Source organism: Apteryx rowi, unplaced genomic scaffold, assembly GCF_003343035.1.
Source record: "Apteryx rowi isolate R43461 unplaced genomic scaffold, aptRow1 scaffold_19, whole genome shotgun sequence".
Taxonomy (NCBI): Eukaryota; Metazoa; Chordata; class Aves; order Apterygiformes; family Apterygidae; genus Apteryx; species Apteryx rowi.
The window spans coordinates 4222769-4236922 of record NW_020448196.1 but is presented as its reverse complement, the minus strand read 5'-3'; the positions used below and the strand labels follow the sequence as shown (position 1 = coordinate 4236922).

Sequence of the window (14154 nt, the reverse complement as noted above, 5' to 3'; positions counted from 1 at the left end):
CTCTGGATTACCAAGCCCACCCCTGCAGGATGTGAAGGGTCAGCACCATTTTTATTCCCACAACAGCTCTTCTCCCCCAGCTCCCACCCCCCACAACAAGACCAGGAGCCTCCTTTATTTAAATAACCAAAGGTGTACTTTTAAAAAGCAAATACATTATTATCAACCCCAATAACAGTGAACAGCAGACAACTGCATACAGGGGCACTGCTCCCTCCTTCTGGGGACAGATGCTACAGGAGTTGCACAGGGGACACTTATCTTTGGCCACGACGCCCAGCTTCCCGCAGTCAGTCTCTCCCCCCCACAGCCAGGAGGCAAGGAGCACTCTTTGGACCTTCGTGGGTTTTAGCCTCCATCATAGAGTCATTTGTCTGCTATTTTTTGAAGTGCTGGTTTGGTTTCAGCCCCCCCCTGTGCCAGGTTGGAACGCTGAGATGATATAGCTCTGAGCTGTGGCCCTGCTCAGCCTGAGGGCCCCCTCCCTTGGGGCTTTCTGGTTTTGCAAGAGCTGCTGGGGCACCAAATGCCTTTTCCAGTCAGGACTCATATTCCCCCCCCCAAATGACAACCAGAAACAGGCTGCAAAAGACAACGGCCTTGGTTACCCGAGTAGCCTGAAGGGGCTTGTCTGAAGGCAGCACTCCCTACAAGAGTGCTAAAGCCCCCCTGGACTGGGGGGAGGCACTCCAGTTAGAGGAGGAGATTACAGCCTGGAAGCTTGATCCACCCCTGCTCCTTTGCTGTGGGCATCAGCACTTTTGCAGCTCCCAGGGAGGCACCCAGACCCCTGCTAGCCTGCCACCCCAAAGCACAGGGGATGGAGTCAAGGGGAACTCTTATCCAAGCTCCTTCACAGAGGAAGGAGCCTATTTCCCACAAGTGGAAAACCATGCAGCCCATCGACCCTGTGGCTCCTCAGGAATTTTAAGATTTGCAGACCAGGAGCTCCACTGACATCAGCACAAAGACACATGGGAGAGGCACCATCTTTCGGCCAATACTGACCATAACAAGCAGTAAGATGAGTGTGACAGAGCCCTTTGCAGCATGAGCAGCAGGTACCTCAGGCACCACAGCACCTGCTCTGATGAGGTTGAACAAACACCCCAGCAGCAAGTATGCAGCACAGTTTACTGACACCAAGGAAGCACTGAGCCAGACGCAGGTGCTACCCCACAGTGCCCAGAGCTACGCTGTGAACCAGTCGTGGGATGAGGACAGGTTCACTCAGGACCCCAACACAGACCAGCTCACTTGCAGATCTGTGTTGGTCTTATCAAGCAGGTGGCTCTGAAGGCCAGAAATGCAAGTGTGGTGTTTCATTCAGATGATAGTTTCTGGTAAGACTGGACAGCATTTGGCTAAATTCTTCCAAAACTACACGTGCCGGCTTGGTCAGGCTGCTGCCTCCCTCTCTGTTACTGCACCCCTCAATTAGCAAGGGCACTTGTACAGACAAGGAAATCAAGCCCTGAGAGACACTTTAAGGCTAACTGGCCCCACACATTCCCCTTCCCAGCCCAGCTGAACCTAAGGAAGTTATCAGCTCTAGGTTCTTTCTTCCAAAGGCAAAGACTTTTCTCAAGAGTGTCTGCACAGTGCATAACTGCAGCACAAGACCCTGCTGTAATCCAAGGGAGTTTCTCAAGGAGGGAAGGTCACTGGGCCCTTCCCCAGAAATGGCCCTTGAGCTCTGCCACGCCGTGGGTCCACCCAGGGGAGGACACGACACTCCCAGCACACAGAGGTGTTGAACTGGCAGAACCACAGCTCAGGCCTGGCTTCCAAGTGCCACCACCTTGCTGGCAGGCCAGTTGAGAGCAGCACTGTCAGATCCAGAGTTTGGATTTTTCAGCCAATTCCCAGCCCCGTGCAAGCAGTGTTGTCAGGACTGTGCAGACCAGAACTGCTACCCTGCAGTTTTCCATCCATTAGAGGACCAGATCACCACCTAACTGAGCCTGCAAGAACATGGGCCTGGGGACATGCTCACATGAGGCAAAGCCCAGCTGTCAGCTAGGTTTTGTCACTGGCCCATCCCAGCTATTTGAGCTGGGGGAACTCACCTCCGGTCATTGAGCTCTTTGGTAGCACAAGTTTGATGCCTGAGAAACTCAGAAAAAAGGAGACATTTCATTGCAAGATAATGAACCCACAAGAGAAATCCACTCAGTGGGAAACCTCAGCACTGGCTTGACACCCCATGCGTACCAGACAGTGGCATCCCCAGAGTTAGAAGTCACTGCAGAAGAAGAGAAGTCCCTTTGGTATTTGGCAACAGACAGGCCCCTTCAGCCACCACCACATGGTGACGCCACTGGAGAAGCATCTAGGAAGAGTCCTTCACTTCGCCTGGGCGGCCTGATAGCTTGAAAAGGGTCTCCCTCATAATATGAAAGCATCTGTCCGTGAGGTCTGAGACGTCATCTGATGTCAGACCTTTGGTCTCTATTGGTGGCAGAACCTCAACCTTGATTTTGCCTGGGAAAAAGAGAAAGCCTGTGAGAAATCCACACACCACAGGAGCTGTTCTCTGCCCTCCCACAGCCAGGACACCTGCTCCTCCTGCCCCAGACAGCACCAGCGCAGCCTTCAGGGCACTGGGCTTCAGAAATCCATCCCTGGAGGCTGCACTGGTCTCAGATGGGAAAGATGGCTTACTTCCACCTCAAAAGTAGGCCTATGTATGCCAGCATGTGGCAGGCACCTAGCCTTCCCAGGGTTCTTTGTTTCCCATCAGAGGGTTCCCTGAAGCCAAACCTGGTGGCTGGGTAATTCTTGTCCCCTGTGTGCCTGCCCTGCCAAGCTGAGACTCCCCACATCCCACAGTCTAGGCAGGGTGACAGCAGCGGGGCTCTTTGAAGGGATTTGCTCTAAAGCAACACATGCTGGGAAAGCCCTTTGGCCTTGTATCATGTCTAATCCTTTGAAGGGAGATGTCTCTCTCCAGAACAGGGAGGAAAGCCACCTGGTTGAGTGCTAGTCTCTCCTAGCAGAGAGACTGACATTGAGAGCAGATGCTCTCAGGGCAGCTAGGACAGCTCTGCAGGGACACACCAACTGCAGCCTGACACCAGGCAGAGCATTTCCCCTGTGCACCAGCCTGCAGGGCAGGACAGGAGAAGAGGCTGCCCTTGTTCTGCTGCAGGTTTGGAGACTATTTCACTTTGGGCCAGGTGAGGCCTCCCTACTCGAGAGGGGCTCAGCCCTATGAGCACACCAATGTCCCACCCAGCACCACCAGTGCATAAGGTCACGTATCAGGGCTCACCCCAGCTGCTGCAGGAATCGCTGCTCTCATGGGTGGCCCTGCTCTGTAGCGCTGGGCTTTTACACACACCTCAGTATCTCGGCTAAACAGATCCAAGCGCTGCACCAAGTGGTACCCACTACTGCTCACCTTTGGTCAGGCCTCCCTGCACCAGCCCGGTCTCATCACACCCACACCAGCCCTGCTGGCTTCCCAAGCACTCAAACCAGCAAGAGACCTCTTGCTAAGGGAGCTGCTCCATATCGAGGGTTAATTGACACTTCCAGGACTTCAAAGAAGCTCTTCTCTGAGGAAGACCCTTGAAATCCAGTACTCCTGCCAGAGCAGCTCCAGAGCCCCACCTCACCCTGCAGCACTCTCGTCCAGACAACCCAGCCAAAGCGTGCCCCTTTCCAAGGCTGGGATCACTACTCTGCCCTCAACTGCCAGCCAAGAGAGCAGGTGGGAGCACAGGGCTGCAAGCCCTCAGCCCCACTCAGCTCCAGGGTCCTGCTGGGCACAGCCTGCACCAGGCATCCTCCCCCCAGCCCTCCTACTCTTGGCTGTCTCCAGCAAGCCAGGCAGGGAGCAGGCAGAGGGAGAAATCGCTCCCCTAAAATAGAGCTCCTCTGAATGAGGGAAGCACCTAGAAGCCAAACCCACTAGTGCCAGGGGCCTGCCAAGGGAACAGGAGTTACCACCCCAAGCTGGCAGAAAGCCAGCCTTCTGCCCCGCATTTATGCTAACAGACTTCCGAGCTTTAGAGATAGACGCTACAAACTCCCTTGGTTTGCTTGCAGAGGGGTCCCTGCTTTGGAAGGTCAGGAGCTACTGCACACTTGCTCCTTCCACCATGCTTGATCCCTGCCATCACGAGGCAGGACTGGGCTGATCCAGATGCACTCCCAGAGCTGAGGGAACAACCCTGCTCCCAGAGAAGTGTTACCCTCACCACATGACAGGCTGTGATGGTTATGTGCAGGAGAGGTGGTGCCCCATTTTAAACAAAAGCACCCCTTGGCATACTTAATTACACTTTCCTGAGTTAGCCCAGCCCATGATCTGGTGCCAAGTGCTTTGACACAGATGCTCCACATATCTCCCAGAGATGCCTCCTGTTTACCCCAACACTGCCTTCTTCCTGGCTCCCTGCACAGATATGGCATCAACCCTGCCTCCAAGTGGCCATAAAGCCCTCAGAGTCTTTGGTACCTGATGTGAAGAGATTCTTCTTTGGGTTATAGAAGGTGGTGAAGGAGGAATACACCACAGGGATCACTGGGACCTCAGGAAGGAAGAGGAGAAAAAAGGGTTACTTGTACCGCAGCACCTCTGCAGCATCTCAGCCCTGCAGAGGGAAACCCTGGGCAGGCCAGAGACGAGCAGCAGGCTCCAGGCAGCAGAGCTGACCTGACTCGGCTGCATGCACAACCCCACAAACAAGACTCGGTGTGGCCCACTCCCTAAGGCTGCAGCAGTCCAGAGTCAAGGGGAAGCTAAACCACTCCCCAGCAACTCAAGGGACAACAGGGACATTCAAGGCACTAAGGCCGAGTCATGCTTTGACCTCAGGGCTCTTCCTCCCAGGCCAGCCTTCAAAGCCCCAGTAGTTTCCAGGCTGCACCCATCGGAGGATTCTTGTTTTAACAAGCCTTACTGTGTTTTACAAGCACACACAGAGGCCGGGCCTGCTGGTATTGCTTCAGCTTCTAGGAGAGGAAGTCACCAAATGCTGGCAATTGTTCCCAGAGAAGCCTCAGACAGGCAGAGACATGGCCAGGAGGGCAGGCACACAGCTGTGTTATTTTAACGCTGATAAAGTCACTACAGTCAGTGACTCACTGGCAGTGTAAGCAGAGGTGGGTACTGTTTCCACTGTTGTTCTTTCCTTCTAGCAGCCTTGGTTGTGTCACCTCTAGGAGGAATAGGGAAGATACAGCACAGGCTACATCCTGGGCTTGGCCAGCCAAACCCAGCAAGAGATCTGGCCTGTATTCCCTTTTCCACAATCCCTTCTAACAGGGCCTCTTTTAGGGAGACCAGTTTCCTCTCAGGCCTGCAGAGAATGGAGGCAGAGCACGTCCTGGAAGGCAAGGCACATGTGTCCCCAGCAGGCCCTTCCAGCCTGTCCTGCCAGGGCTCTCCTCCCGCAGAGCGGCTAGCTCAGGCAGCCACAGCTCCCCGATGGGCAGCTGGCTTTGCCGGGTGGGACAGCAGCATGCCCCATGACAGGTGCTCCAGAGCAGTCCCCTCCTCTGACCTGCCACTGGGAGACCCCGGGCAGATTTGCTCAGCCCCTCTCCCAAGGTCTAGAGTCAGCTCTGGGAACTTTCCACCTAGCTGCTTGCTGTCACAGCCTGGGAGATGGCAAAGCACAGCACAGAGCTGCTTGCTGCCAGGCCCACTCACGCCCCCAGGCTGGCACCTCGTCCCAGCTAGGCAGCAGTCCCCATCCCCAGAGGCACGGGCAGGCATTCAGGATCCCATGGCAGCACGAGCCCAGAGCTCTGCCCTGACAAGCACCACTGCTCCTTTAGGAGCGCTGACAGCTCCAGCACTGCCTGTAGGAAGGCCAAGGAGCTGTTTGCCTGCTCTTCCATTAACTGCTCACCGATCTTGTCACTTTGGAGAGAGAAGGCATTTAAGACAATACGCAGCAGTGCCATATGGCTGTCTGGGAAGGAGCGGCTAATTCCATGAAGCACAAGCCCAGACGTTGCACTAGCGCACTAGCACTAACAATCCCAAATCAACACTTTGCTATTGTAACCTGGGGGACTGAGATATGACACAACAGCTTCTGGGGACCCCTGGGGCAAGCTCATGAAGTGCAGCGCTTGCCAGGCTGTCTGCTAGAAGCAAGCTCTGTGCTGCAGCCGCACTCCCAGGAACGCGGTACCAGACACAGCACCGCCGTGTTAACAGGCCGAACAGCTGCCTGCAAAGCCAACGCAGAGGACCTGGCTCTAGAGCTGCAGGGGGCTGGAGGAGGCTCTGCTCCTGCTGGGCAGTGCTTTTGACACCTGAGCCGAGGAGTGGAGGTCACATGCTGGGAATACAGCACACTTCAAATCAAACAGACTGCCTCTGCACGACCAGCCTGCAACACCATGGCAAAAACTTTTCAGGATCTACAGCCCTGTGCAGGTGCAAAGCCCCATTACCTGCGCCTGTACAGCAAGGTGAAATGCTCCTTTCTTGAACGGCAGCAAGTCCCCGGTGCAGTTCCTTGTGCCCTCTGGGTACACCCACACCTTCACCTGCATGTGGGGAAATAAAGCTTTGCTCCAGCAAGCCACTCGCAGGGCTCCCTTCCTGCTGGCTGAATCACTGGTTGGCCTTGCCAAGAGCCACAGGTGGCAACAACCCCAGGCAAGCCAGCACCAGCAGTGCCACATGTCCCTGCAGCACCCCTGGGAGACCCCACCCAGACATGGGCCACCCTGCCAAGGACCATGACTCTACTCACATTTTCAGCCGCCATGGTCTTGGCCACCTCAGCCATCACCATCTTGGCACTGTCGGTGCTCTTCCTGTTGATGAAGATGACACCGCCTAGGTAGATGATGAGCCCCACAGGGCCGGCGTACACCAGCTCCTTCTTGGCCACCTGGACACAGTCATCGGGCAGGACCTCCATCAGCCCTAGCATGAGGGCAGAGGGTGAGACCCAGCAGCCACCCCACCAGCTGTGAGTGCCTGCACTCAGAGGGGCAACACACACATTCCCAGGTGGAGAGAGGAGTACCAGGGAGAGGCCAGTGCCTCATTTCTCTGCTGGCTTCTGCTATTGTCAGCATGGAGCAGAAGGAAATTTGGCACATAGCAGCAGTAACGGGCCTTTGTCACAGTCAGCAAGGCGACTGGCTGGTCTTGAGGAGAACTATGGGGAAGGATGGTTGAGGGTCACAGCAGGACCCCTCAGGAAGCAATGTAGCACCACATTTAACACCCATTAACCACACCAGGGTCTGGGCTCTGGAAAGGCTGAACATGGCTGTGAGGACAGGCTGTGCAGCACACTGGAAGCCAGCTCACTCCTCAGCCCTGGGGTGCCCTGCTAGGCCACCTCTCAGGCCTGGCTGCCCAGCACGCTGACATGGGGCTAGGCCACTCAAGCTGCCAGGAAGTCAAGGCTGTGAAGGGGTGCCTAGAAGCACCAGAAGCCAAGCAGCACCTGGGGTGCAACATGTGGGTGAGAGCTCCAGGTAGAAGGAAACCCCTCCTGTTAACTAGTGTCAATAGAGAGAGCTGGACAGGCTGGATCTGCAGTACAGACTGGTCAGGAAAGGGGGGCAGCTTGGCCAGGAGTCCCACCAGGGAAATCCTGCACACATCAAACAGGAGAACTTCTCCTCTCCCTCCAACCAGCTCCTCACCCATCATATCGAGGACGCTCTGGTGGTTGGACACAATGATAGCAGGGCCCTCCACCTCAAAGTTCTCCAGTCCTTTCACCTCAAACCTCAGGCCAAAGAAATACTTGAAGGTCTTGACCACAGCTTTGATGATTCTGCAGAAGAAAAGAGCAATTAGACAGCAGCAGAGCAGGAACAGGATGGGGTTGGACACAGTGTACAGCACCAGGTGCATGGAAATAGGCAAAAAAAAGTAAAAAGAAAAAATAGCTCTACCACAAAGGAGCCCTCAATCTTATCTGTCCTGTGGTTCACCCAGGTGTCCACATCCAATCATGGCTGGTCCCATGTGCTCAAGGTGCTTTAGTTGTGTGCTAAGCCCTATCCTGTCCCAGTATGGGACTTTTACTGGAATCCTAGGGAAGGTCAATTGTAACTCTGAGGCCAGTACAGCCAGATTTGATGGTCCATGGTTCCTACAAGCTGACAGCATCACCCCACGACCTGGCTGCAGCAACAACATTGCCCAGCTCACTCCGAGACAAGCCTATCTGGACCACAGTGCCAAGCAGGTCAGCTACTGTTGCTGTTCCTATGAAAGTGGTGTTCTCCACCATGGGCTCTTCCAAAGACGCAAGTCTGGCTTAGTCCAGCTGCAAAAGCCCTGTGAACATAGGGCAAACTGAAAGCCCTCCAAAGCCCAGGAGGGAGACACTGCTGGATCAGGGATCATTCCTCCTGCTACCAGTCCTATCCATTTGATTTGGCGCCGTTCATTTCCCTTTGTGCTGTGGCTGTAGTCTAGTCCAGTGCTAACAAAGTTTCTCTGCTGCAATCAGAAGAGCCTCACATGCTGTTCAAACAGCTCTCCCATCAGCTGCTGCTCTCCAGCATGTGCTTATCGGGCTACACACCGTTCATCCAAGGAGAGCTATGTTAATTTTGCTCCTTGCACTACCAGAAGATGCCACTTAACAATGCTAAAGAAACATGAAGCGTTGTTACCCCAGGGGAGTCCAAGAAAAGAGAATGAAAGTAGCAGGAGCGAGAACCACTTCCTTATATGAAGGAGGGATGCATGCAGCAATGGGGGGATGCTCCCAGGACAGCTTGGCAGAGGGGGTGAGGTACCCTGGGCAAATGCATCTTCAAGCCAAGAGCTTAGGCCTGTCAGTGGAACTGCAGTTCTGTCCACAACGCTGCCAGGTTCTTCCCCCATGCACCTGAGGGTTGGAGGGGGTCAGCTGGCAGGAGACACCAGCAGCTCCATACAGATCAGCCATGTCATCTAGTTGGCTCCAATGCCCTTGCTGTGCACTCCCAGCTCAGGCTTGCCAGCAGAGACCCCAACAGCCTGAGAAGCAGGGTCCATCTATGCCACCCCCAGACTGAGGGGACCTGGGGATCCTCCAGCTGGGCCAAAGGACAAGCCAGAAGCTGTCAGCATGCAAAGGCTATTTTGGGCAGGGAAGCACCGCTTGCCAGGACAGGAGGCAGAGGAACTTGCACATGAACAAAGCCTTCCAGGAACAGACACAAGCTCTGTCCTCCCCTAAAGCAGGGGGACAGCTCCTGGGAGGTGACCTGCCCTCCAGCAAGCACCTGATGCACTGCCTCAGGGGCCCATCTTCTCCCTGCCAGAGAGGGGACACAGCTTTGCTCCCCACAGAAGGGCACTGAGGGACAATTTCAGCTTCTCCCCCATCAGTGTCCTGCTGGAAGGCTACACAGCACCATCAGCCCAGAAAGCATCTGTGACTTGGAGTAGGAGGCAAGAGCTGAAAGAAAGAAAAAAAAAAAGTGTCTGCTTGGCTGTGCTTCTCATCCTGGCTGGGCAGAGGAGCAGCAGCTCCCAGGACCTGTTCTCCCTCAGGGCCAGGAAACATGCGTGGGGCAATCTGCCCTGCAGCACCCCTGGGGGCAGCTTTCCTCCCAGGTGTAAGGGGAGAAAGGTAAGGCAAGAGACTCGGCAGTGTGAGAGCAGGCTTTTGACCCCCATGCTTACTGCTTCCAAGGGAACTGGGAGAAGGGGTTTGTGTCCCAGGGGTCTGCCCCTGCCAGAGCCAGGGACTCAGCGACTCACCTGGGAGGTCTCTGGGGAACGCTCTTTGATGGCCTGCTTGGTAGACAACCCTTTCTGGCAAGCTGTGCCGAGTATCCCCATCCCTGCCATCAGCTCCTCCACCACTTCTGCCAAGGCGACTTGCCCCCAGCTCACTCCCCACCACCCAGACCGCCCGGGCGCTGGCTTTGACACTAGAGTTCAGGCCAGGCCAGTGCCCGCAGGTAACACGGCTGAGCGACACTGCTGCTATCAGTCCCTCGGCATTCAGAGCTGCTGCAAAGGTTACAGCCACACCCAGGGAAAGGACATGGCGAAGGGCACAGGCTGCCACATTCCTGAGCGCTGCAGGCCAGAGCAGGGGTTACGGGAGTCCAAACTGCATAGAGAAGTGCGGAGACCGGTTAAAAAAGCCATGGTGACATGAACTGGTGAGGTCATGGTGGATGCCACGCCAGACTGACCTAAATCCCACTTCTCCTCCCTTCTGACTGCCAACCAAAGAAGAGGTCACTGCTCTGGAAGTCGCACTGCTCTGAAGCTGCTGGGAGAGGTTGGTTACACATTACTCAAGAGCAAAACATCCAGCTTCCCCCTGCCAGTAAGGAGTGAGCGTTTCCTTGCACAAGATGTGGTCTGAGCAGCTGACAGAAACAAAGGGGCAGAGCTCACAAACGAGTAAGAACTGGGCAACCGGCAGACCTGCTGAACTGGCCACCTTATCTGTCCACAGGGTTAAGCAGATGGACCCTACTCTCCTCCAGCTGCCAAGCACGTTCACTGCTAATAGGAAAGATCCTGACTCAGCGCAGTCACAGCCATAGAGAGCTTTAAATCTGATGACCTTATCACCAGACACGAGGAGCGAGCGGAGAACAGAGAGAAAGTGCCTTTTCAGTGCATCTGTAATAACTTTAATCTGAAATCCAGCAGTGCATTTCATATGCTCTGCTCCAGGCTGTGACAAACCTTCAGGTTACTCTATCCTGAAGGGTTAATGTGGGCTGCTTACCAGATTGGCAACTCTCACAAGAGGTTTTGCCACTCAATAAACAGACCTATCTCTGTCAGACACTGAGGGCAACCTCTTCCAAGTCACTCCGGCTTGGCAGTCAGAAGCACAGCAAGGACAGGGTGTTCTGGACTGGTCAGAGAAGCTGTTACCCGTCTATCCAGTGGCATGTGCTCTGCTCCAACCCCTTCCCTGAGCCTGGACAAACAGTCTGGGATGTGGTAGGAATAAGGAGCTTATTAGAGCACCTCAATCACAGACCTCCCAGGAGCTGGGATACATGACAGCGATCATCAGCCACTGCCAGCACATGGAAACAATGCGTTTAAGTCACAGGAAAATTGTGGTTCTTGCCAAAATCCAGCTCTGAGTTTCAACATGCGAATTATTCACTGCAAGGAACCCTTGTTCCCAAAGCATTTATTTCTAAATTTACAGAAGACTTGGAAAGTTTTGGGAAAAAGAGTGCCTGCATAACTGACACTGCAGACTCTCTTGGTTGCAGAGCTGGTTGTTGACTTCTGGGAGGAGCCCTTGTGTTGGAAAGCTGCTCCTGAGCAGCTCAAGGGGATCAAGACAGAGCTAGATGAGAGATCCCAGAGCAAACTGCTACTTCTAGCCCCTGCGGACACACTATCAGAGCAACCTCAGACCACTGACTCCTGAGGGCAGGGCAGAAACCCACACGGATGTACAGTCTGTACTCTGCACCACACTTCCTCTCCAGCACAGCGCTTGCTCCACCCAGAAACCCCTACGCTAACAGCTGCATGCAACAAGCATGCATGCATGCGACAAGCAAAGTCCTGCGCCACTGGCTGAGCCTCAGCCCAACCTTTGAATCAAAAGGATGTACTAAGGCTCCCCCTTTTCCCCAGGAGATTCCCCCTACCATTATTATTTAGTCTGGACACAAACTCTTGCAGTAAGTAAAAAGTTGCCTACAGAAGAATGAAGCAAGGCTGGCAGTGGGGCCTGCAGCCACCAGGAGCTCAAGTCCTCCTGTGCCACCTGCAGCAGAAGTGCTAATCCTGCTCTAAAAATGCTCCTTGCCTTCACATAACACAGGAGCTGCTCTTCTCCAGGAGCTCCTCAGCCACCAGCCTCGATGCCTCACAGCTTTTCAAGGGAGCCATGCAGCAAGCCCACACAGCCATCAGCAGGCCTCCGGCAGCTCCTCGGCTGCCACGCGTTGCTTACAACGCCCTCAATCAAGATTGCCCTCAATCTCCAGGTAGATGCAGCCACTCCACACCCAGCACATGTACTAAATACCGCCTGTCACCAGGCAGCTCTCCTGGCACAAACTCTGCTTCTAGAGGTAAAAAACACAACTGTATAGCTTTCCCCAAATCTGCGCTGCACTTGCAGCCCAGCATTGCCCAGGCACCTTTCGTGTCCCTGTTGCTCCCAAGTGGTTTCATCTTTACGTGGGGCTCTAAACCCAGAGGACGCAGCACTGGCCGGAGACGCTCCCCACCGCACCTCCTGTCCTGCGGCATCCTCCGCAAGCCGAGGGGCAACGCCGCAGCCACGGGGACGGCCACCCAAGGCACTGCTATTTCCGACCCAGGGATAAGTAGGCTCTTGGCCACTTCTCCGGGCAGGAGGCCTCCTAGCATCCAATACACCCTTGACGGCCAGGCAGAGGCCGGGCCTGAAACTGATCTACCGAGTTTGTGTTTCACTCGCCCCGGACATTAAATCTTTCATTACTTCCCCCCTCGTATCCGTTTCGGGTTCAGAAGCTTCCCAGGGTCACAGACCAAGAAAGCCGCTGCCCAGCTCTGCCCGCGAGCGCTGCCAGCGCCGCTCCAACGACCGGAGGGGAGCACCAGGGGTCAGGCCAAGTGCAAGGAGATTTTTCCTTCCTTCCTTCCTTGAAGGAGCTCCTATTAGGAAAATTAGGAGTTTCTGGAGAAGCCGCGTGCCCCCGAGGCGCCCTGGCCCGCTGCGGCGGGCACAGCTCCTCCTCGCTCCAGGCCTCCTGCGGGACCCGGGTCCGGCACACGGCGACCCGCCACCTCCGGACAGCGATGCCCCGCTTTTAAGGCGGATGGGGAAGGGGGAGGTGGGGGAAACACGCCGCTTTCCAGAGGGCAGGAGCCACCCCGGCTCCCTCCCGGCCTCCGAGCCGCTCTCCCAACCCAGGCGAGGAGCCTCCCTTCCCGGCCCCCCTGGACCCCCGCGCCAGCGGCTCCTTCCAGGAGAAGCTCCCTGCGGCTGGGTGACTCGGGGCGGGAAGGAGAGATAAGGAAACTCCGCCGGGGAGGGCTCGGGCACTCGCCTCATGTTCTTCACGGTGCGGCCGCCGTTGACGAGGACGCAGACGGGCGCCGTGAGCGCCGAGCCCAGCACGCAGAGCAGGTAGTAGAAGCCGAGGCGCACGGCGAAGTTGGCGGCGGCGCTGAGCTCCGTGAGGACGTGGAGCCCCAGCAGCAGCGCCGCGCCCCACAGCAGCCAGCCCAGCTCCATGATGATGCCGCCGCCGCCCGCGCAGCCCGGGCCCTGCCGGAGCCGCAGCTCGAGCGGGAACCGGAGTCTCCGCCGCCGCCGCCGCCGCCGCCACACGGGAGCGGCCTGCGCTGCCTCCGCCTTATGTGGGCGGCGCGGCGCGGCGGGGCCCGGCGCGGCCTCCTCCCCTCCCCTCCCCTTCCCGCCTCCTCCTCCCCTTCCCGCATCCTCCTCCCGTCTCCTCCTCCCGCCGCCTCGGCGCGGGGGGGGGGACGGGACCCGGGGTCTCCTCGGTCTTTGGGTGCCCTCAGGGCCCGGGGGCCCTTGGGTGCCCTCATGGTGTGGGGTCGCCTCCGGTGTCCCCTCGTGGCGCGGTGTGGGAGCCCTTGGGTCACTTGGGGGGGGGGGCCTCTGGGGTCCTCTCGTAGCGCCATTTGTGTCCCCTCATGGCGCGGTGTGGGGGCCCTTGGGTCACCTGGGGGGCCTCTGGGGTCCCCTCGTGGTGGGGTACGGGGGATCTCTGGGGTCCCCTCGTAGCACCATATGGGGGGCTTTGGTGTCCCCTCATGGCGTGGTGAGGAGAGCTTTGGGATCTCCTCATGGCTACGCCATGGGGACCCTTGGGTCACTTTGTACCTCGGTATGGGGGCCTCTGGGGCCCCCTCATGGCATGGTGTGGGGGGCCTCTGGGGTCCCCTCGTAGCACCGTATGGGTGGCTTTGTGTCCCCTCATGGCGTGGTGAGGAGAGCTTTGGGATCTCCTCATGGCACAGTGCAGAGGTCCCCTCGTAGCACAGTGTGGGTGGCTTTGGTGTCTCCTCCTGGCATGGTGTGGGGCGCCTTGTGTCCCCTCATGGTGCGGTGAGGAGGGGATTGGGGTCTCCACATGGCGCAGTGCCTTTGGGTCCCCTCCCAATGCCGTACGGGCCCCAGCCCGGCTGCCTGGCGCCTCCTCGCAGCCCGCTTCGGTGAGGTCTTGCGTGAGCCACTATGCCTGGAGGGGCACGTGGGCGCA

At 56.7% G+C, this 14154-nt stretch overlaps 1 protein-coding gene across 1 annotated transcript; it reads right to left on the bottom strand.

Moving 5' to 3' along the window:
- Positions 1–410: 410 nt before the first annotated feature.
- On the bottom strand, positions 411–13242 carry AGPAT2 (1-acylglycerol-3-phosphate O-acyltransferase 2). The gene is made up of 6 exons (XM_026062290.1): positions 12973–13242; positions 7633–7766; positions 6723–6898; positions 6418–6513; positions 4466–4538; positions 411–2484 (listed from the first exon to the last, which is right to left on the bottom strand). The coding sequence occupies exons 1-6, from the start codon at positions 13158–13160 to the stop codon at positions 2333–2335; spliced, it is 819 nt and encodes a 272-aa protein (XP_025918075.1). The 5' UTR covers positions 13161–13242; the 3' UTR covers positions 411–2332.
- Between the last annotated feature and the right edge of the window lie 912 nt (positions 13243–14154).